Raw genomic sequence first — 25,033 nt, forward strand, 5'->3', positions numbered from 1 at the left:
CTTCCTGAATAGCGATAGTATAAAGTGCAAACACTATCTTCACCAAATCGTCCTAATGATCCAGAGACCACCTGTAGAGCTGCAGGTAGACGTTTTTCTCTGAGGCATGTATACATGTGCTGCCATGTCTTTGTCTCTGTATGTAGGTGTCTAATACACACTCAGTGGGAGATCCAGCACAGGCCAGCAGATGGTGGTGTCTACAGCAATAGAAAGGATTCGAGAAGGAGTAGGTAGTTCTGACTAAGTCTTTTTTGTCCCCCTTTGGGAGAAACACTGTTTTGGGAATAGGTATGAGAGAATAGTAGCAGGAAGGGGGTTTGAGGGATTGATGGTGTTTCTCCTGAATGCAAAAAAATAGCAAAATCATGCACGATAAAGCATCCCCAGATGGCATATTCATTAATTGTTTGGTGATTTTTTTTTTCTTTTTTTAAAGTATTTGGCAGCACTTTTTTCTTTTTGCTAATGTCAGAATATAAATAATCTTTTCAGAGCATTTTGTTGGGTAGCATACTGAGGCAGTGCTACGTTTATTTTGAAAGCTCACATTGGGAATAAAGCCGGGAGGAAGCTGTTTGCTGAGCACAGCGTCCCAGTTGACATGTGACACGTAGTCCAGATCCTGAAGCTCTGCTAGACAGGAAATGCGCTTCTGGACATCTATGCACAGCAACTGAGGGAGACAAAGGGATTAGAGTAAGAACAGCTGTCCATGGTGGAGGCATGGCTGAAAAGTTGGAGGCTGAGTCCCAATGAGACAGGAGCACATGTTTGCCCTAAAGGATGTGTCTGAGAATGAGGATACAGGGACAAAGGGGTTTGGGGGGTGGTGGAGGATATTGAGGAAAAAACAGGAGAGGATAGGGAGAGGAAAACAAAACGAGGTACATATAGGAAGCAAATGGTGATGAGGAAGATTCGAGGGGTTGTGAAGTGTGAAGGGCAAATATATCGAGCATGGAATTCTCCCCCTTACATTCTCACTTTCTTTACATCTCTTCTCTCTCTCTCTCTCTCTCTCCCCCTCACACACACACACACACATTCTCTCTCTCCCACACATTTACACATGCGACTGGAATGCCAATGAGGCACGAGGAGTCTGAGCACGAAGCAATGCAACAGTTTGACTGCAGTGGATCGCTGCCAAGACAAAACACCCAAAAATGCTACAGCGACAGTGCATCTGTTAGCTTTGTCAGTGGCTTATTCCAACAAGAGGACTATACCTTCTTAATTTTAATTAGGAATAGACAGTAAAGATGTTATAATATGCTAATTACATGAAATGGAAAAAGTCCTTCTCAATTATTGTTATTAAGGAGCCGGTTTGCAGTGTTTGTAAGCATGTGCTCACCTTGTACACTATATCTTAGATTTATATACCTATGTAATGTGTAACTTTACACTGTGAGTCACAACACAACAATTCCTGTTTCATAATATGTGATGATTATACTTCTAAAGCTGCCCTGCACACTGCAATACTTACCTGTACAAATACACCGCTGGTATACAAAGTAAGGCTGAGATGAAAGTGACCTTCTAATTCAGATTCTATAGATGCACTATGTGAAATGAAATGCTGGTTTCAGGTATGGGTAGCTGTCCTCCCAAAGGAAATAAAAAATTCAAACCGAAGAGCAACCCCCCCCCAGAACCATTAGTGTCTGTATTCATGACAGGATCCCACCAGTGGAATTGGGTTGATGTTGGCAGTTTCCTGGTCATTTTACATCGGGGTTATTGTGGTATTGGAGTTTTGCCAGCCGGCATAATCAATGTCAGTTGTTGGCAAGTGGAGGTTTAGATAAATGACCACATGGAGGTGTGGTCGACCTTATTCAAAGACACATCTGTTGTACAATGTGACACTCTCACCCACCCACACTTGAGAAAGTATAGGTTTACACTACAGTACCAGTCAAAAGTTTGGACACACCTTCTCATTCAACTACTTTGAAGAATCTAAAATATAAAACATATTCTGGTTTGTTGAGCATTTGTTTGTTTACCACATAATTCCATATGTGTTCCTTCATAGTTTGGATGTCTTCAATATTAATCTACAATGTAGAAAAAAATAAAAAATAAAGAAAAACCATTGAATGAGAAGGTGTGTCCAAACTTTTGACTGGTACTGTGGTTTTTTTTTTACTGAGGGGTGGTGAGATGGGTAGTATATTAGGTATACTAAGTACAGTGTTAATCATTTACCTTTCTGAGTAGAGACTTCATCTCCAAAGACCAGGCTGCCGGGTAGCTGGGATGGACCTTGTGGAAGGTCTGAAGGATCTCATTAGCCGGTGTGCTGGATCTCATCACATATGGTCTCTGAAAAGAGAGGAGAGAGGAGAGGAGCATGCTACAGAATACTTGTATTCATAGCCACGCACTGCCTGGAGGAGTTTCTTTGATAAAGTATATGTCTCAAAGTTAGTTCTTCAGTTGGCCCTCTCTCCACTCTCTTCCTCCTCTCCTTGTGCTCTCCTTCTGTGAACCCATTTCCTGCACTGATGAGAACAAATGATAGAGGAAACAAAGAATAAGGGGCTACTCTCAAAACAACTTAAACCCTTTTGCCTTTCAGTGTGAGAGGGCTCTCTGTGGGTCAGAAAACAAGGGGAAGCTTGTTGACAGTTCTTCACATCAGTCCTTCTCCACTCTATGATCTGATTCAGAAACAGTAAGACTCATCTCACTTGAGTTGGAGAATGACGCAGCTGATGACGCTGGTTTTAAGTGGGCTGGGAGAATTGTCTCCCTGATAGTTTCTTTATAGAAGAGCAAATGTGTAAATGGGCAAATATTCTGTTTTTGACACAATTTAAATGCCATTTCGACCTCTTCAGATGGTCCATCAGAGGAGACGAAAGAGAAATGGGAGCGACATGCAACTCAGGTGGATGCCCGCCTCGCCATTCTTCACTTTTACTACAGGGTCTTTTTAGGGACATTTTCCTTCCTTTGATAGAGAGGACTGATGGACTGGATAGGGGAGAGAGAGATGGGACCACATGCAGCGCTGCGCTCCAGGCGCTCCAGGCGCTCCATTCCATGTTCTTTCCGATGCATGAAGTCAATTATGTTCCCCATACAGGACACGCATGAGGTGACAGATATCCAGTAATAGAGTCTTTTAGAGTCAGATTTTTCAGATGACAGAAGGCAGAAATTGGCTCAAGTGTACCAATATGTTTGCATTATTTTGGAAATGCACCCCTGTGTCTCTGTGTTACCTCTCTGGGGTTGATTATTGTCTTAATTTATATTAAAAAAAAGAAAGAAAAAAAGCGTAGGCTGAAGGCGGAGAAGCTAAGTGACAGTGACTGATTTGAAGCTCTGGAGGGATGCTGAGTTTCTTTGATCTGTACCTGCAACCAGTGGTCAGGCCCAGCAGGGAGGCCTGGTCGCTGGGAGAGGAGATGAATGATGAAGTCAGATGTGGCTGGAGCTTAATACCGGGTCTGAACAGGGCCTTAAAGGAATACTCCTCCCACTAAATAACCATATGTATATCAATTACTCATCCCGTGTAACCTTAAATTATTGGAGAAAACTGTTTTTTCTCGCTTGATGATTCGCATAAATGGGGGCAATGTTTAATATCAAAACATCCATTTGCAAACTCACACAAGTCCTGCAGTTTAACACATCTGCATAAACATTGTCACGGTTGCACAGTCGCGCTACTCGTCTGTGCGAGTCGGAAGTGTTTTAAATATAGTTTAGCGTAGATGCATGTGTTTGGGAAATCCTAAGCATATGCCTGGATTAATGAGACTTGGAATATATTGTACAAGTTGTGGGAGAGTTTGTAAATGAATGTTTTGATATTAGTTTTTAGCTGTTATTAAACGCACCCCCGATTTACATTAATTTTGCACTACTTTCCTACCTTTTTATACTCGCTGTGGAGGCATGAGAGAAAAACTTTTTCCTTCAAAAACATGTTTTTGGTGAGTCATTCATATATGAATGACTCACCAAAAGGTCATTTTGTTGGAGAAGTATTCTTTTGAGAGAAAGATAGGTGAAGTAAAAGGCTAAAAAAGAATTGTAAAGGTGCCTGAAGCTGGACAATAGTTTGCTAGCTCTCCAATTTCAGCCAAACAATTCTGCACATTTTGTAATGTGGCAGTCAGAGAAAGGTGTAGCTGAAAGTCGCCTTGGAGACAGAGGGATGAAGTAAAAATGACAGTTCAAGGAGAATGTGAGTGCGGTTTGCAGAGAGAAAAAAAGTTGAGGAGAGGGTTTGAAGAAGATGCAGATTATACAAGAACTTTCAAAAAGGGGGCTTACGTCTATACCACTCTAAATCAATTCTGGGTGAGTAAGTGTGTGCTCAGCAATATTCCTTCCTGAATGAGTGAAGGTTGGAAGTACTAGAAAAATCACAGGACACAGCTTTGAGGTAAGAGAGAAGACTTCAGGTAAACCGTGCAGGTAAGATGCAGCTTTGAGGTCAAAATGAGGACAGAATATATTCTAGAAGGGTTCAAGGAAGGTCTGGAGGTGAGGTAAAGTTTGAGCTCTAAATATATATTCCAAAGGGAGTAAAGTTTTAGAAAACAAAATGGAAAGTTCTTAGGTAAAGTTACTGTCAACAGTTTTATGGATGAGGGTGAAAGGGAGAGCATTGAGATGTCTAAATAGAGGAAATGATTTCAGGAACAGTCAATGGCGGCTCCAGATCAGTTTCAGGTGTTCCGGGTCCTTGTCAGTGAAGACAGAGGTTATTGTAGTTTGTGTAATCGTTACCCTGAAATATGAGAGTAAATTCTGTGGTTGCAGTCTGAGCCGATGTTGGCTCCAAGACTCGGCCTTATACAGCGAAGAGAATGAGTAAAAGCTTTGTGTCCTGTGTTCATTTCCATGACATCAGAATTAAACTTCTCCAGATGGGACCAGCATACAATTAAATTAATAATATTTAAAAAATGAATTCCAATTATGTGACTCAAATTTTATTTTCTCTTTCTCCATTTCACCATGACTAAACATTTAACCTTCTTTCTCAGCGAGGTCAGCTTAAAATTCAATTATAACCCCCTTTTAGTTTTGTGAAGGCTGATGACTTGCTGTTTGTCTTCTGTCCTACTGCCAGGACTCTTCTTGTAAGTGTCATATGTATTTTTAACTGCAGTAAAGTGTGCCAGACGGCCAATGAAGTGAGTGAAGATGTAATCACCTGTCCTCTGAGTAGCTCGTATGCCGTGATGCCCAGCGACCACCAGTCAACAGAGAAGGAGTAGCCTGGGTGGGCCCCCTCGAAGGTTTGGAACAGCTCAGGAGCTGATGGACAGAAAAAATTACATGACAAAATCAAATATACATATGGTGTGTGATGACACTCTCTTTGCAAGGTTAGAAATAGTTTTTTTTGGTGTTTGTTTGTGTGTTATTGATCCCTTTTCCTCGTTTTTTTATGGACATTTTAGTCACAGATTATTTGGATTTTAGCCATGTCTTCTTTGTAATTCAGACATAGGTTTTTATTACGGAATTGTTCCACAATGGCTTTATTCAACCATAGTTGCAGAAAGAGCTGAATCGTGATGGATTTTAAAACCTACTCTGCAGCTGAAGCCTTAATTAATGACCATTATCAATGCGCGGGACACTCGTTCCCTCTTCTCACAGCTAATGCCCTCATGAATTTTCTCAACAACTCTATCCATCATTAGATGCAATTGGCTTGAATAAAAACTGAAATAATAGTGAGGGAGCAGTGCAGATGTTGGAAGTGCTATGGAAATGTTACCAGGTCTGATCCAGTCAGGATGCCATCGCAACTTTGGGTGCTTATTTAAACATGAGACCGACATGTAACATCAGCAGTCACATTTACGTAACAAGCTGCATGTCTGAAAGGGATTAGCACATGCTGCAAACGTTGCCTATACATGTCTTGTAACAGCAGATAGAGATTGCGCTCATAAAGTGTTTTTTTATGGTTCTGGGATTCCACTATTTTTGCCGGAGGTGATTATTAATTATTTGGTTCTAAATTGGACCCAACATAGCATAATATAGCAATTGGGCGGGACGAGCTTTCAAAACTCTGAAATTGTTTTTCCCCTCCTGTGAAAATGAATAATCTATTCTAGAGGAAGTAGTTCAGATGTAATCTTGTTGAAAATGGTCAAGTTAAATTTTCATCATTCATCACTTCTTTCTTCACTAACTGGATAACGGTGTCAAAATCATGACACCCATGACAGACAGACAGACAGACAGACAGACAGACAGACAGACAGACAGACAGACAGACAGACAGACACAGACAGACAGACAGACAGACAGACAGACAGACACACACACACACACACACACACACACACACACACACACACTCCTCGTCGTTATGGCAGGTTTGCTCTGCTCTCCTACTGAAAAGGACAAATTGTTTGTCTACTGAAGCTACACAGAGGTACATGAATAATATATTACACCACAGAGTATTCACCTGAAATCACACGATCATTCTGTGACCCGAGCACACACTTTTCATGGATAAAAGCAGGCGTACGCACACACAAACACGCACAATCTCCTCATTCATAACCCCCCCCGAAATCCTGTTAAGCTCCTATCTGATCTCTGAGGAGCTGAATCCTCATCGACCTGATCACTGCTGGATTTCAGAGTCATGAGGAGGGCGATTGCAGCGGTGCTGAAAATGATAAAAGCTATATTCTAAAGGCAACGTTACTTTCTTTAAAATGTAAACACTATAGTCTCAGATTTTGGACTTGTGCATCGAATCAAAAGAAGAATATACTACAAGAACCTTTTTTAAAAATTAGGCTCACATTTAGACACAAAAAAGGTTGTTATGTCTCCATATTATAAATATCCAAGCTAATAATTTGTCCCTTAAAAGTACTCCTAAGCAGAATTAATCCTTATCTCCCTAAGCTTACGACCTTCACTATGTTGCTCACAACAAAGTACTTCCATTTATTGGTCAATAGCAGCCCATCTATTTTTAGCAATTTCTTTTTCCTGGCCATTCGGGCAGCAAATATTGACAAAAATCAAACTCTATGAACTTGCCTTTAGGGGCTTTAATGGTGAAAACATGTTTTTCTTAGATGCTGCCTTGTAGAGGAGATTTACAGATTTGTGAAGAAATGATTTCTGGTGTGTTTTTTTTTTGTTTTTTTTCAATCCACCTTTCATTCCTTCACCGATCATATTAATCATTTAGTTTTTTTAAACCTACTCTAGAAAGGGTATTATCTAAGAATTACAACCTGAATCTCTATTTGTACCGTGTGCTGGGTGTTGGCACTTGTCTCCTCACATGGAGCGAGGAGGTAGGGCTTACCAAAGTTGGTCTCTAACATCCCTTTAATGTCATTGGGAATTTGGATTAGCGAACATAAGGATGCTCTGTGGAGTTTATACGAATAACGTCCTATCATTTCTGTAAATTAAGGATCACAGTTTCAAACCGTTTCCTGGAGCTTTTATTTGATGTCCCAAGAATTAAGGTTTTCTTGTGAAGCATTGGTTAAAAAAAGTGTTTTCTTACCCATGTATGGCTTAGTCCCGGCAATGGACGTTGCTTTTAGGTCGTCTTTTACAATGGCTGCGATGTTGAAGTCTGTTAGATGGACGTGTCCTGTAGAACAAAGGGATTAGATTACTCAAAGGGACACGGAGTATGCTCACTTTTCTGAACCCTATAAATCCTAAAGTTTTTTCCCATTTTCCAACAACACACCACACATAGCAGGTATCCCAGTAGGCTGCTTATGTGACGATCAAAGGAATTTTAATACGCAACACAATAGAAATAATGCCTTAAATAATGTCCTTTATGCATACTTACAATCATTGCATTGAGGATGTTAAAAGGCATCAAATGCAAATTAACTGCAGCTTTATTGATGGAATAAAACATCTGTTTGAATATATTGTGAGTGTTTAAGCAGCAACCTCAATGATTTTCAAAGTCAAAGTCAAACCGTTGACCTGTGTCTCGCCATGCTGCAAGATGGCCCGGAGTCTGCGACATGCACACTGAGCACACACTAATGAGCTGTGTGTGTGTGTGTGTGTGTGTGTGTGTGTGTGTGTGTGTGTGTGTGTGTGTGTGTGTGTGTGTGTGTGTGTGTGTGTCGTACTGAGTGAGACAGAGCTGGAGAGTTTTTGCCGCAGGGTGATTGTTCGGATGAATGGACGTCCTCAATTGCCTCACAAACACATACAGTAAGATAAAAAAACAAACGAATAGCCATACTGTACACAGTTAAACCAAAAGAAATGTATATATTTTTTTTCATCTCAACCATAAACCGGTAACTGTGTGCGAATACAAAGCAGACACAAGCTGGCCAGCTGTGTTTGTTTACTCTGAGCTTTAAAGATAAGAGAACTGCTCAAACAATCTCCTCCCCTCTTTTATTTTTCCTCCCTCTCTTCCCCTCCTCCCTCAATTGTTTTCCATCGCTCTCCATTACCACATCTTTATGTCTGGGTGCCTTTTTTTTTATCACCCTCTTCTTCTCTTTTCCTGTTTGCCTCCCATAAGACAGCTCCCCTCTGTCCTCTTCATTATTCAGCTTTTCATTTTATTTTCCCTCCATGAACCTATTTCTTCTTTCTGTTCTTTTATGCTCTTACTTCTTTACCCCTCTGCGTCCTTCATTGTTCTAAATATCGTAAAATATGCTCACACACTGTATTATTGTCTGCGGTGTATGACTTTAGCTGTGTATTGATGCACAGAGGGGAGATTGGGTGGTGCTTTGCAGGTAGAAAAAAGCACCATTGTTAATGCAGTCTGACGACTGTGACAAAGGTGCAGCGAAACGTCAGACTATAAGTGGAGCTTGAGTAAGAGTAGAGCTTCTCTCATGTTTTCATATTTAATGATGTCTCCTGTCTCTGTCAAATACAGTACTTATCTCCTTTTTTCCCCCCCTTCTCTGTCTCCATCTCGCTTAGCTTTGCAGGAGACAGATTTAGGACAGGAGTTTTACACAGTTGCCAGTGGGAATAAATGGATAACCATCATCAAAATGCGGGGCTGCATGGGAAAATGTTATTTAGTTTCAAAATTATATGTTTAAAGTGACATTCTGAGATCAGTTCAAACCTCTCTGGTTGAGTTAGATGTAAAGAGCCATACAGCCTCTGGTGGCCAATAGCAGGTGCTTTTATACTCTTCTATAATAACTGTACATGTTTCATTGTTTCATTTTTTTAAAGGCACAAATTTTGACAGAAAAGATGTTGTAATGTCTCCATATTGTAAAAACCCAAGCTAATAATTTGTCCTTTTAAAATGTCTACTAAGCAGAATTTATCATTTAGCTCCCTAAGCTTTTGACCCTCACTATGACCTCACAACAAAGTGCTTCCATTTATTGGTCAATAGCCGCCCACTTACTTTTAGCCATTTCTTTTTCCTGGCCATCAGGCAGCATAAAGTCAAACTGTGAACTTGGCTTTAGGAGCTCAAATAGTGAAGACATGTTTTTCTCAGACACTGCCTTGTACAGGAGATTTACAGATTTGTTCAGAAATGATTTTTGGTGTGTTTTTATTTGGCAATTTTCTGCATGTGTCCCTCAATCGATCTTTCTTTCCTTCACCAATCATTTAATTTATCTTTTGATTACTAGTTGCTGTTACTCTTTATCTTATTGACATGTTATGCTGGGTATACCTGGGGATATGACTGAATTAACGTTGCAATGCTTTTAATGTTATTCATTTTTAAGCCTTAAACAGTTCTTCATTGCATTTTTTGTTTTTCTTTTTTAAGCCTCTGTTGCACTTTTTGTAAGTAGGCCATTTCACTCACTCGTGCATGTGCACTAAATGAAGTGAATACACGTCAGACCTAAATTTGTTAAAATAATACATGCAGCTCAGAGTGGCAGTATTCACTTAAATTCTAATAAAATCTCTTGCTCTGCAATCATCAGATTAACTGCCGTTTGTCACCAGTCAAACTGTTCCCTGCTCAGTTATCTAATGCGTTTTTCTAGGATTACCTCCACAACTGTCGCGTTTGATCCTTCGGTTAGGTCACGTCGCTGCATGTCTCTTCTATTTTTAACTTATCTTTGCAACATATACCTTATGCTGTACATACACAAATGAGTCCAATCTGGACGTCTGTTGGCCATTTCAAACACCTCTTCCAAACTTAATATAGAAGCTTTATATATCATGACTTAAACTATTAACATTGGCCTGTTTCAAGATACTGGAGTAAAGAATCCACAGCAGAAGTTCAGCCCTCTCCAGTGCATTGTAGTTTCCAATATGAATTTACTGACCTTGTTCCTACAAACTGTAACTGATACTTCTCATCAACAAAGATATAGACTGATATATACATATACTGTACTTTTCCAAAGAGCCCCATGGGTGTTGACGTGGCCAACATATGCTCCATGCTTCTTTGACTGGCAGAAGAGCAGAGAGCGTTGGTTTCCCCTCACAATGTCGCCTCTTAATGTACTGCCTGCTCATGAAGCATGTGTACGTGCTCACAGTTAATAACCCAGACAACGGCCCTCATGGAGCTTCTCCCAGCATCCTGGGGGCTACGCCATTTAATAAAGCGACGCCTCACGTGCTTGAGTAAATTGTTTTTTCTCTCTATGAAGCAGCTCCCAGAGGAACACAGGAGGAACGGGTCAATTTCAGCTTGCAATATTGACTTGGTGTGCAGAAGTAAACAGCTCCCCCTCCTATTGTTTTAGACCTAAGTGGAGAGGGTAAACTACAGGTCTGCATTGGAAAACAGAGTGTGGGTAGAATGCATGAGGAGGAGAGAAGTGCTTGTTGAGTTTGAAAGGACACGCACACATACAGTACAGAGAGAGAGAGGAAGCACAGGTGAACGTCAGATGTCCTGTTGAAATCAGGATAAGGCTGACAAAGCTACCTTTCTCTTTTTTTCTCCCTCTCTATCTGTCTACTTCACATATCTTCTTCTTTCTTTGTCTACTCTGATTTTCTTCCTTTGACAAATCTTTCTCCCCAGAAATGTTTGCTCATCACTTTTCTCTTTCTTGTGACTCTCTCTCTCTCTCTCTCTCTCTCTCTGTCTTTCTGTGTCTGCTTCCTTTTTGTAGCGACAGCAGGGCTGCCATCCCACATAGCCAGTTAGCAGCTGCCCAATGCACTCCAAGATGTCAGGACTTTATGTGTGTGTGGGTGTGTGTGTGTGTGTGTGTGTGTGTGTGTGTGTGTGTGTCTTTGTACTTGTGTACACTATATGGCCAAACGTTACTGGACACTTTTGGTCTTGGGCTGTTTTTCATGGTTAGGTTCAAACCGCATATTTCAATGGAAGGGAAATCTGAAAGCTACATTAAAGCTAGTTAGTTAGTTAATTATTCATGGACAATATCACATTATTACTATCAGCTCATGAATGAAACTACTACACAACATGATCACTTCACTTTTTCAGAATCAGAGGTTGCCGCCTGGTCTGTATACGGGTTTAGTTCACAATAGGACTGTACTGATATAATCTCTTGCTCCACTGGAAGCTGACGTGAGGGTATGACATAATTCTCATCAATCTGAGGACAAAACCTGTGGAAGAAAATTACTGAAATGTATGCTAATTGCTGAATCACTATCAAACCTCCTGCTGTATGACTCAAAGGGGTCATTGCCACCTTTTGATGTGACAGAAGGTTCAGAATGTCTAGTCGTGAAGACTAGAGGACCTTGGAGGTTTCTGAATTTCTTGTGATACGTTTGTTGGTAACTGGTTCTGACTGGATTTTGGTGTTTTGAGAAGATGACAAAATATAAGAGCTATACACAACTCTCTTTTTGACCTTGCAGCGTAGACTTCTTTAATTTACAGGTGAAGTTCGCCGTCACTATAAGCGAAGCCGATTAGAGAGTTTTAACGTGGATGAAACTATTTATTATTCGTTCTCTTGGCCATGTAGTGTGCATGGGCATACTATACCATGTTATGTCTGTGTGTGTCTTGAGGATGGATCATAACATGAAGCACTTTAATATTCCTCTTGATTGACATATTAATAAAGGAATTTACAGTCTGTCTTTTTGCCGCCTTGATTTACAATCGCACCCCTCCCTTTTACATGTAAACACACACACACACACACACTGCTCTCTCTATCTCTTTAGTCGTCGTATGTGTGTGTGTGTCTATTTGTCTGAAACTGAAATTGACACTAAAGCCTGTGAGACTTGATCAATCATTCAGAACAGGCAGAGAAGGAGGCATCATTAATATCACCCCCGTCCTCTACAGTCCTATGACATCACTCGGTCTTATTTCATCCAATATTTCAGAGAAAAAGGACACCGCGTTAGTGTCACAGTGCTTCAACCAACGCAGACTGGCATAGAATTTTTTTTTATCTTGTGCACTCCTACTCTATGTTGCATTTGTTAAAACAAGGTATAAGGTGCTCTCTTACTTTATGCTGCAATGCTTATCTAGGCACAGACTGTGAAACCTGCCTCTGAGCATTCCTCCTTTTGATCTGTGCAGAAGTGATCCCAGAGGTCTGAGGTTTGGTGAAATCCTTAGTCAGCTGTCAAGTCTTGAATTTGGGACGTCAAGTCAGGTCACCATGTTAAATGTTATTACGATACGTAAACAAATACAAAAACTAAACCGAATCTTATTGTGCTGGACTTTGAATTCCACCCCCTTGCCTCCATATAAATACATGTAAAATACTTAAAAAAGGGATCTTACCATGTTCATCCAGTAGTATGTTGTCAGGTTTGATGTCTCTGGAAGGGGAAACACAAATAGTACAGTGGAATTAGCATGTCTTTCTGGGTTTTTTGTATAGTGAGTAAAATCAGGAACAGATTGTATTTGCGTGTCATTGCTGTGCAAATATTTGAAATTCTAATTTGCAGTATTGTTTGGAGAACAAGCAGTCTTGGGATTTTCAGAATCTGTATACAGTCAGTGCCAGAGTCTTTAGGCAACAATTGTAACTGTAAATAAAATATGTCAAGTAAGAATATGAAAACGACAGTTAAGTATCGTTTTTTTTAAAAAACACCTTAACAACCTAAATCTTTGTTTATATTTGTGCTTGGCAGCGTAGCTCGAGCTTCTGCAGACGACGAGGGAGCTCTGAGCATGCACAGAGGCGTTTATCCTCTATGCGCTGTTCGGTGCATTATTCTCCGAAATGCCAGAGGGCGTAGAAACTAAATTAACTTTGAAGAATCAAGAAGACTACGAGTGTAACCCATTGACTTAGATACAGTATTTGGGTGTAAACAGCAAAAAGCCATAAACCAACCTCCATAATGCCGAGAACGAATTGAAATTGCCTGTAAACTCATATTTCATATTTATGAACTATTTTATTGCCTTTGTACAAGCACTGTAAAGAAATAAATCAAGTATTAGATGTATTATAAAGAAACAAAGGTTGAATATCCTGTAAACAATTTGATTTAAATGCAAAATATTTAACTGAAATGAAGATTCTAAAGCCCTCCTGTTTCTAAAGCATCTAAAAATGAATTGGCCTTATTTGTATAAACTATTTGTGACAGTCGCTTGGCGCTAAGTTAAAAAAATTCAGAGGTGAATGACCAACAGTCACGACCACTTGTGGAGCCTACGCACACAACAAGCCGGCCATGATTATGCCATTTTCGCTACATTGTGTTTAAACTAAGCTTAAGCATTCCTGATATATATCAAGCTTAAACCTAGAAGTTCAGTCTAGTTTTCTATACATAATCCCATGACCCAAAATAGATTCTAGAGTATTTAGTATGAGGCTTAATTGCAATGAAATGTTTGAGGGTATGAAATAAAACGATTATGTTATACGTTGAATAACCAGCGCACAAAATGAAACTGGACACCAGGCTTTGCAGCTCAATTAGTTAAAGTACGAGGTAGAAGATGCAAAGTTTTAGTTGCCTAAACTTAAGCATGACTTCACAACAGTGAAGCAGGTCAGAAAACACTCATAGAAGTTATGTTTGAGTACTTTGGATGCACTGACAAACAACCTGCTTGGTTGTTTAGGTATGATTCATTACAGTGACCCCATTAGAGCAGTCGTATGAAATATCTTAGACAGCAACTAAATCTATTGTATGGTGTCAGACTGAGATGACACCTTTAGTCAGCCCAGTCTCATCATATCGTCCCACATCTGGTCCCGTAAGATACATATATTTCTATAAAATGTGCTTTAAAGTAGTAATCTACAAGATCCTTGATTTTAATTAGTTGTAAGAACTGATAAGCACACCACACTTCCCACAGTCCACCTGTAAATAAAACCGTGTGGGCGGTACGCGGACGTCTAATTTACTGCTGATGACGCTTGAGTTTCTGTAGGTGGCACTCTTCTCTTTGTCCTGTCAGGGAGGTTACATTGCTCATATCGGTTACCTGGTTCTTCCTCTACTTTTTCTACACAAGCCATGTTTTCTGCTGCTTCAGTAAGTGACAAAAAATTCACATATAATACACCCAGATATACTCTTTAAAATGGCACTCTGATGCAACACTGTACCAGGTGTGTGATGAAAAACTGATGGAAATAAGATTGGACAGCAGGTTAAGCTGTGGGAGTAGTTGAGACACCTGAGAAGAGGAGCAGGTGTAGACTGAGGCTCTTACCAAAGTCTCAGCGTCTGCTTGTTTCTCATCATCCTTTGGGTTTTCTGTTTTTCTCCCATCCAGCTGATGGTTGTTTTCCTGCTCCCATCATTTATCTTATGCTTTGACGCCCCACAAATACTAATGGCATCCAGAAGGATGCAATGTATACGGGTATACATTTTGTTGATCCGTGCTGCAGTCATGGCAGCAAAAGGTGTGGTGTCATCTGCAAAGTACTGACTGATTGAAACATTAAGCTCTCAAGACGTGAAAGACACGTTGAAATTGAGCGGCCAGAGCATCTGGACTGAGACACATCTGTTTAAAACCAACTTGCAAAAATCTAATTTCATATTGGTCTTCAATCAATCAATCAATCTGGATACAATCTGGATATGACAAAAACAAGATTTGGGCTGGCAGTCTGAACAGGGTCTATTTTTTTGCTACTGCAATTATATACTTTCATAGAAATGACAATAATGTGATTTTCTCAACAAAGACATACCTAAGAATGAGTCATTCCTCAACCCAGAATTTGTTCTGAAGCACTGAACTTTCACTGCACTGCATTTTTGAGTTACGTTCAGCCACTCATGTCTCTTTTGTTGTTTGGTGGACAAACATTTGATGATAAATGCTCTCCACTCTGAATCACCCTTTCTTCCCATGACATTAATGTACTAGGGATGCTCATAAAATACTCTGAACCATCGAAAGATAATTCATACTGAGAATTTATTTTGACAACAGATGTCAGAGCAACACAGGCTGCAGATTCTCAAATTGTGACACAGTGTCATAAAGGCACAAGTAATATTAGCAATGTCCTTGATGGCGGTCAACCACTTCAAAGAGCAGTTCAATGCCCAATGAAATTGCTCCTGGACATTTATTTTAATTCAAAGCTAAATTATTCATTTATTTTTCATCATTCTCTCTGATCTGTATCTGTCCTTGGTGCTTTTCTCTTTCTTTCATAACAATGTCCGTGCCCCTCTGACTAATTCATAATAACATATGCGCTAACATACATTTCGCCCCCACCTCTGCCCATTTACACAGAAGAATGCACATCCACACACTTAGAGTATCGAGCAGTGTCAGATTCTCATAATTGCCATCCTCTCCTAAGACATATGAGAGTTTTTCATCGGTACAGTCTGTTTCTTGATGCATGTGTTAATCTGCAGACCAGAAGAGTGGAAGGGCACAGTGTGTTCTCGGCTTCTCTCTCTGTTCTCTAGTCTCTGGAACGTATTCCCACAGCTCTAAAAGATGCTTTGAACTGGAGAGAAGATATTCAATATTCAGCGACCTTCTCAAATGTTCAACTTGTGCGTGATGGTCAAATGCAGCACTCATTTTGAGAATTACCACACCCTGAAACCAACATATACATTGAAGAATTAAAACTTTTGAGAAGTACCTATTGTTGAGTTCATTACCAGGGTCTGTGAAGTAAATGTGTCATTCTCAAGTTTATTTTTTATTTTTATCTGAGTTGATTTGTAATCAGGCTAACAGGGAATTTGAGTGTGTTTGTTGGAACAAAAATAATAGCGGTGTAGGTTTTAAGGGACATAATCGGCAGTAGTTGGGACATCAATGTGTTCTGGAGAATCACAACAGGTTGGAGACTGTAGAACTGTATCAGACACACATCATATTTGTGGCAGACTCATTGTGCATCCTCAGTATTAGACAGCAAGTGTCTCCTCTAATTGAGTCCACTGCTCTGTAGGAGCCCAGCAATATTTAACATATCAAAGGCCACGCTGACCTGTGTTTTGTGTGGAGCAGGCCAGGTGGGGGCGAGAAAGGTCGACCATGTAACCCTTAATTAGCTGACATTTGCCTCAAAGGATGGCACTAGGGGTGAGAGGGGGGGCGTGTGTCGCTGCAAAAAAAAAAAAAAAGAACAAAAAGTAAACCTCTTTTTATAGCTAAAGGCCATGCTGCCATTGTGAAGCCACGGGACGTGGAAGGGTTGAGATAACTGGCTGAAAAGATAAAGCAAAGCAGCAAGGCTCATTAGGAGGCGGTGCACGGTAAAAGCCAAGCTGCTGCTGTAGAGGTGACGATGATAGCCTTGACTGATCTTTTCTTCTGAAAATGGACATTAAAGAGCAAGAAAATGTTCCCCACACTTTTTCCAAAGCTGACATGTTCTGCAGCCATACTAGTTTGATATTTTAGCTATTATTATCAAGGGTGCATCAGGAAAAAATGGAAAATGACAGGAAAGGAGATTTGTCAAGACATGTCCATTTGCCTCACACACTTACTGAAGTCAACAATGGCAGCTACTTCGCTTGGTCACATATTCTTGACCTCCTGATGTCTTTGCAAGTTATAACTCGAAACTCCCCACAAAGCTGAGAGTTGAGTTCTGAATCTGTGTCTTTGGTCAATGGCTGCAGTGCTCATTTTTTTCAGTTAAAAAAAGCAACAAAATAAAACCTACTTAACACTAGGAAAGATTGGTTTTAGTGTTTCCGACACTTTAAAGTAAAATTCCAGTTTATTTCAACTGGGTGTATTTACCTTGAATGTGGCTATTCTGGATCCAAGGCTTATTCTAACTTTGTCCTTGAGATTCAGGACTCGAGGAATTGAAAACTTGGGCAAAACAACTAATATCAGGGTTTTGCCCGAGCTTCTTACAGCTTTCTAAATAAAGATGATTTTCACATGATTCATTTCTCTTGTCTCTGACCGAAAGTAATCACAGAAAAAAAGGTGCCTGAAATGGCCATGATGGCTAACTGCATAGCTATATGCCAATTGCAACCATACAAGATGCAAAATAATGAGATTTATTTAAAACAAAACAGAACAAATGAAGGAATTGTCTCAGATACCCTGAATGTGCTCTGCCTTGTAAGGGTTTTGCACTAAAAAAGTCAATATTTTTGAAACCTCAGAGACTTATGAGGCCTATTCTGGAAGTCACAATCAATACTCACAGTTTCTCAGCTGCATTCAGTTTTATGCTCTATTAACTAAATTCTATTTTCCTTTCATAAAAGTTGACATAAAAGAATTAGAGAGCAATTACCAACTAAAGTCGTTTTGTCTCAAAAAAAAGGCATAAAGAAAAGTAGGTCAGACGGCTCTGTAATGATCATGTCTAGGGACAAAGCAGTGCTAATACTCACATTTCTTTCCTTGACTCAGTAAGAGACTTTTAATATGTACAATTTCATGCCATTATTTTGATCTTGGCGAAGAAGTCCACTGACACAATATCCCATAGATATAATTTCATTTTTTTTCATGCAGTTTGTATTGGATGTCGTCACTTTTTTTTACTATGTTACTGAACACAATGTTACTGAAGTTTTTAAATGAAGTAATCCTTTGGGATTCAAGGTCCATTTCTATAGTAAAGAGATGATTTAAGAGAGCACAGGTTTGGGACCTGCATATTTCAGCCGGCAGTTTTGTTCTGTGTTCATTAGTGTGGATAAATGCTATGCACCATCTATTAGTTCTGAGAAACAGATGGGTCTGTTGCAGCACCTGTGGTGCGTGAAGACGGGACTGCTGGACTATGTGACACCTCGACTATCTGCAAGCGTTTACCAGTGTGACTGGGATGCAACAGAAAGCTGTACGATGTTTAAAAGTTACACTGTTGTATCAGATGAAATGTGATGGAAAAATTATTTGGAGAAACACTTGAATTTGACCTCTAAACTGAGATCCTGCACTGTGTACTGACAGTCACCTAAATATGAGGTAGCAATTTGTGATCAGCAGTCATTCTTGGTCACTGCATTTAAACATAAAATTGTAGAACTTTTATGTTTTTTTTTATCTTTATCTCAGAGTACAGAGAAAGTTACATGATAATCAAAAGTGCCTTACGTATGAACGGACAGCTGTGTATGGATCACTGGACCAAACAAGTAGAAGAGACGCAGAAAGACAGGAGAGGAGATATAAAGTATATGTATAAAATATATGAAGAGAAAGGGAGAGGAAGAGTGGGAGAAAATGTAGGAGGAGATGGACTGAGTAAGTCAGACAGCTATGCATTTATTGAGTGAGACAGATATAGAGTAATAGGAATGGGCTACATTGGTAGATAAAGGTGGGACAGTGTAAATTTGAGAGAAAACTAAATGTATAGTGCTGTTCTTTACGAATAAATTGGTAAAAAGTAGTGGAGAGCCAATGAGACGACTTGGACTAGAAATAATAAGGGGAGGGTATATAAAGAGCTAAGGGAGAATTATGTGAGAGAGACAGGGAGTACAAAGAGCAAGAAGTGTAAAAGCAATGAAGTAAGCAGTAGAAAAAGGGAAGGATGTAGTGTAAAAAAGTGAGGCGAAAGGCCAGGAGAGCTCGGTGCAAGCTGATCCCCTCGGCTTTTCTCGCGGTTGACTGACCCTACAAGCCATTAGCAGGATCTAATGGCCTCATTACAGCCTTCTATCAGGGGAAGAGGGGTAACTGAAGCCTGTACCTGGTCATATGATACTGCACTGATACTGGAGTGGGCCAACACACACACACACACACACACACACACACACACACACACACACACACACACACACACACACACACACACACACACACACACACACACACACACACACACACACACACACACAGTCATGCAACCTCACCGTCACACACTTTGATCATTGAAAGAGCCGATGAAAGCATATGCCTACACTTGCCCCCACACATATGCAGAGTCCAGATATTAACACACACCCATTCCTGTAAATTAACCAAGGTGAGGTCCAAGCAAATTCACATGGGGAATGAGGACCACACTTTCTGCTATACTAAGTGACAAATTAATGCTACATTTCAGAGCAAGGTGTCTCCCTGTGTCCAGCCTCCATCTGAGCTTCTTAAAAAAGGACACATATCACTTTCTAAAGCATTTTAGCACTGGAATGAAGACTTTATCATGGGGGTGAATTTTCTAAGAGTGGTAATTCACATTGTTCTAACACTAATGTTATCAGTATATATATACAAAAATATAAAAAGATAAAAGATTAATACATTCTTAAATCTCAATGTATAACACAGTCGTTGAAAGGCAATCAAAATGCTCCCAATCTCAGATCTTGTAGTCATTATGTAGAAAAAATATATATATAATTCCTCTTCTTGCTCTGGAAATTTGCTTCCAGTGTTGACATTACCTAAATATATGCTAAATAATGTTTCAGTTAGAGAAATAAAGCCTTCACCTTTGAGTGATCTTTAATGTTCTAGCATATTGACACAGACTTATTGGGCAGGTATGTGAGGTTGTCATGGAGTTAGGACAGTGCTCTTTGTATCAGAGTGCAGTTGCAGATAGTCTGATGAGAGATGATGAGTTACAGTCACTCATGTCAGGCTGGCCACACGACATCTTGTAAAAATAACTGCCTGAGAGAAGAGAAGAGCGCTCTCAGTCTGATGCTTTGTTGAAGGCTGTGATTTCTGGCTGGCAAGTGTGATATAAGAGACTCAGAAAGACACTCACTTGTTAGTGAGCCCAAATTTCAGTTTTGTATCAAATGTAAAAAAAGAAATAGTAAAGGTTTCTTCACATATATTTAGTCTGACCAATGGTAAAAATACCAAAAATTAAAAAGATTGATATTGCTAAAATAGAAAAAATATGCAAATCTTCTTGAAGGATTTTTTTGCTCATATATTGTTGGAGATAATAGTTTTAGAGACTATTCGATTATTGGCTAATCGTTTTAGCTCTACTCAATTTATATTTTGGTGACATATTTAGCTGTTCTAGAACTAGTGAGATTTGATACCCAGTCCTAGTTACATGATGTCTGCCGTTCTTCTGTTTCTGGCTTTGAGCCAAATGCCAAATTAACAAATATTTTTCAGCCATAATGAAATCCTTAATTTAGTGGATACCCACTTTATTACATTTAAAAAAATAAAAAAAAAATCCGTAGCTGCTACAGTGAAATTGGTGTTACTGGTTTCCTGGGCATAGATTTTAGGCAGTTTAATCAGAGGCTCTTTCATGGCTTTGCTGCTTTAGTAACTCTCTCCTCCACTCCAGAATAAAAGCAGAGAGCTGTTTGAGATTTTGCCTCTCCCTCTCTGTCACAAAGGAGAGTAGAGGAGCTCTGGAAGCCCCAGAAAGCCCACGGCTCAGCTACATCACACACTCTAAACAAGCAACACACACATAAACACACACAAGAACACAGTAATACACAGAAACTCGCAAATACACACAGTGTCAAAATCCCTCAGTTCTAAGTACCCACGCCCACCAGCCACTGAAGAGCGAGTCAGACAGCCGCTGCCTTAGAACGTGAATTGAAAGCCCAACTACACCCACATAGGCTAACAACTCCAACCGAGCAAACTGCCGCGTCTCTCGCTCGCCCTTTCTTCTTGCTGTTAAAGAAGAGCAGCTCTGACAAGTGTGAGAACGGCACAGGTGTGCACGCCTGTGTGTCTGTCGCCCTGTTTACTGACATGGGTAAACATTGCGTGTGTGTGGATGACAGTAGCAACTCTGAAGCTGAGGGATGTTCATTCCTTATTCATTAACACATTCTCAGTGCGTCTGGTTGACGGAAGTTGGGTTTGACAAGTCTCAAGTCTAATTTGGAGCCAATTTTTCAGTGCAGAGCAGACACTGAAAGCAACCAGTCAACACTAAAAAAGCCAAGGCCGAAAACTTGCATCACAATTACCAGTGATGAATAATTCACTCAGCCAATGTTACAAAACACATCAGCTCTCTTTACCCTCGTTGACTTTGTACCTCTGCCTGTAGCTCCTCCTGTCTGTCTCCATGGCTGCCATTCTGACTACTTAGATGCATTGCTCTCTGCTAAAATCTTTCCCCTTCTTTTACCTGCAGGCAGACACGTGAGTTAGATACACAAGCAGGCAATTAATGATCTTCTTTGGAGCAGACTAGCTTGTAAACATTCTGTTCAGAGCACAAACCTCCTCCCATCGGCTAATCTGCCGTTGTGGGCTGGGTTGAGCTCAGGGAGATTTTCAACAATGAAAATGCTCAATTCACCATTTTTCAGGGTAGAAATCAGAGAGCTGGCACCAGCTGGCACCTTAATCTGCATTTATGAAATATGAGTGCATAATTTCTCCCCACCCTCCCTCTCGGTTCTTCTTTTTTTCTTCTTCTGCTGGAAAATAAAACATTAACACACTCCATGAATAAAGAATAGTTCACTTGCAGACGTGACAAACGCTCGCCATTTCGAGTAGCTGATGGAGAGTAAGAGTAATGACTTGGTCTGCCTCCATTCAATCTCCATTTTAAGAGCCATCTATAAGAAGACCCTCTGTGACTTTTTTTGTTATTCTATTCACCTTCAATTAACCAGATAGGTGAATTAGGACCATATTCTCTAATGGCAGCTTGGCAAAAGGCCTCTAGAGGAGAAGGGGATGAAGGAGCAATTTAGATTATTTTAGGCGAGCTATCCTTTGCCACTCCCTCAGAGCAATAGAAAAGACTGGGCACAACCGCGGCTAAGAAATGAGGATGAGGGAGAGGAGAGCAAGGGAAAGAAAAAAGTTCAGTAGGTGGATAGAGTAGCACAAGATTGAAAAAAACGGGGAGCGATAATGAAACAGACTATGAGAGAAAAGCACGGTATACTGTGTGTCTATGTATCTGTGTGTGTGTGTGTGTGTGTGTGTGTGTGTGTGTGTGTGTGTGTGTGTGTGTGTGCGTGTGTGTGTGTGAGAGAGAGAGACGGGGAGAAAAGATGGGGAAAAGAGATCAGCTTGCAAAGGAGAATCCTCCTTGGATGAAATAGGCTTGCTGGTAGAACAGCTGGGTCTCAGTACGCTTCAGGAAACTGAATAAATAGATTGGACAATTTCCATGGAAAGACCAAAACCAACAGTGTCTTAGTCTGTCTCACAATACTTTCAAACTTCCACTGGCACTCAGCCCCAAGCCCATTTGTCCCAGCTGTAGATGAAAATCTTTAAAAATGTGTCACAAGTACAAATTCTTATATATCTTAAGTGCCTGTTGGATCCAGCTGGACCCTGTGGTTTCTAGCAAACTTTAACTCAAACAGGAGTAAATGGTGCATGGTGGGGGGACTGTTTTCAGCCACAGATTATAGGCTACGCATTTGGCACTCTAGTTAGTATTTACAGCAGCAAGACGGTGCATCTGGCATTGAGTCAAGACAAACTGCAATGACTGCAAAGATGTGATGCGTTGGTGTTTTTTTTATTATAGTTTGGGACAACTATTAGGGTGTTTGGCAGAGAGAAATAAACTACTGTATATCAGCCTTTCATTACAAAGACATTACTTGTTATGGGTTTTAGTCATTTTATGGCATTTGTTGACAGTCAGAACAATGTAGAATATCGACAAATACTTGACAGTAAAAGTCACACTAGCCATCTATTAGCTTTTATGAAAATGAAATGTTTATTGTTAAAATGACCGCTTTTCCCCTTTGAATGAACACTATTCCCATAATGAACCTTCATCCTCGATGTAAACTGAGTCTGTCCGTCTGCAGGATCTCTATCCATCTCTGTCAGTATGATAGGAACGATTAGTTCCTTAACTACTTTAGTGGGCAGTGTGTTCCCTAAATGAAACAGTGAGGAGTATCGACTTGTTAAGAGCATCTGCTGGCTGTCAACATGTAAGTCTTTCCATTATGAGGAATCCAGGAAGCAACACAATACACCTGATGATTCAGCCTCAGATAATTGTTGTTGATGTCAATGATGCTGTGGTGAGGTAGACTTACACACACGTCTACAACACACACAAACACACATACACATAAATAAATGCCCTACCCTTTCACACACTTGCCATTTATCTTTCCACTTGTTTGGAGAGACTCATGAAGTCTCTGAAGATGTCTTCTAATTGAGACTCATTCTGTTGTCAATAATTCAAACTCTTCAGAGAGCTGAGGGTTAAAAACACTGACGAACCAACCATGAATAAGCTAAAACAGATATATAACATCCCTGAGGTTGATTATGTTCTGAGTATGGTGTCTCAAGATATAAATTCGCATTTCAAAATATGTTTCCCCATCACAGAATGATTATTTGGACAAGAAAATAAATAACTGTAGTCTGACGCATAACATGTGTTGGAATGTAATGTGAGGAATTTGTAGACATTTTCAACTGTTGCACCTCAAGTGAAGTTTTCTTTATTTCTTTTTTAATCATGATGAAACATTAATTTAAAGCATAACTCTGGTAATTGCAACAGTTTTCTTAGTTTTGGCCACCATTTTAAGTGGTTGAAAAAAACATTTTGTCTAAGGATAAGTATCATAAAACTTCTAAAATACTCCCCACTTTGCAGGCTTCAAGTAAAATCAATTCCCATTTAAAAACAAACTGGAATTAATTTAACTTCCACACTGCATCATACTTAATGCTCTCGGGCTCCTATATGTCCCATGATGCTGCTGCTGTGTCTTTGATTTTCCATCCAGGCTCTATCAAGATGAGGTGAACTGCTGTTGTTAACGTCATTGCTGCTCTGTGCCCACTCCCTTGAGATGGTTCGTTTGCCATACAGTGCTACACAGTTCAAGAGCTCATTATTTAACATAATTGGGAATGTGAAACACAGAGATGTCTGTTGTCACTGCTGCTGTCATGTTATTACAGATCCCATTATAGTATCCGGGAACAGGACTCCATCCTAGTTCTATAACATGTGCTTGACTAAACCAAACCCCATATTTAAATCAGTTTCTAAACTAATATAATAACTTGTATTGATATCATAGACTGTAAATAAGAAGTAGATGTAGTCATTGTGACATTGGTTTGTGGGCTGTCTTTTTGAAGCCTTGAGTTCGGCGATTAAGCTGTCGTCATCTTAGATTACGTCCGTCGCCATGTTGTTTTTTGCAACCAATGAACGTAAATGACCATATTTGAAATGCGAAGCAGTGACGTAGAGATACCATACGGTTCTGGTAGCGGCAGCGCCCTGTCAATCACAGTAAGCCCGCCCTTAAGCATACTCTGCTTTATGGTCTATTTTACTCTAAGTGGGACCATAATTTACTAAATGAACACCATGCTGTATTGAAGAAGACTTGAAACTAGCAATTGAGACACTAAACTCATGTTTACAATGTTCACTGAGGGAATAAATCAAGTGAGAGGGGGGGTCATTTTCTCATAGACTTCCATACAAACTGACTTATTTTTCAATCGGAATAGTTGCCCCCTGCTGGTCAGTAGAGAGAATGCAAGTGTTAAGACATTTCTGCATTGGCTTCACTCTGCAGAACTGGAGGTTGCTTCCTGATTCATATTCATGAATTAAAATGTGTTTTTGTTTATCAAAAAGCACATCCATAGAATAGTTTTTGCCAGTGGTTTACCCAAGTAGTTAATTACGGCATCCCACAAGGG

The 25,033-nt window shown here is 40.0% G+C and overlaps 1 protein-coding gene across 1 annotated transcript in view; it reads right to left on the bottom strand.

Annotated features, from left to right (window-relative positions):
- Window positions 1–25,033, bottom strand: part of stk32a (serine/threonine kinase 32A) — a 58,966-nt gene that overhangs the window by 10,058 nt on the left and 23,875 nt on the right. Inside the window, exons 5-9 of the mRNA XM_054626021.1 lie at window positions 12,731–12,768; window positions 7,544–7,633; window positions 5,195–5,298; window positions 2,221–2,337; window positions 551–676 (exon numbers count right to left, since the gene is read on the bottom strand). Coding sequence (XP_054481996.1) covers window positions 551–676; window positions 2,221–2,337; window positions 5,195–5,298; window positions 7,544–7,633; window positions 12,731–12,768 — 475 coding nt within the window. The remainder of the gene's footprint in view (window positions 1–550; window positions 677–2,220; window positions 2,338–5,194; window positions 5,299–7,543; window positions 7,634–12,730; window positions 12,769–25,033) is intronic.

Source organism: Anoplopoma fimbria, chromosome 24 (genome assembly GCF_027596085.1).
Source record: "Anoplopoma fimbria isolate UVic2021 breed Golden Eagle Sablefish chromosome 24, Afim_UVic_2022, whole genome shotgun sequence".
NCBI classification, from domain to species: Eukaryota; Metazoa; Chordata; class Actinopteri; order Perciformes; family Anoplopomatidae; genus Anoplopoma; species Anoplopoma fimbria.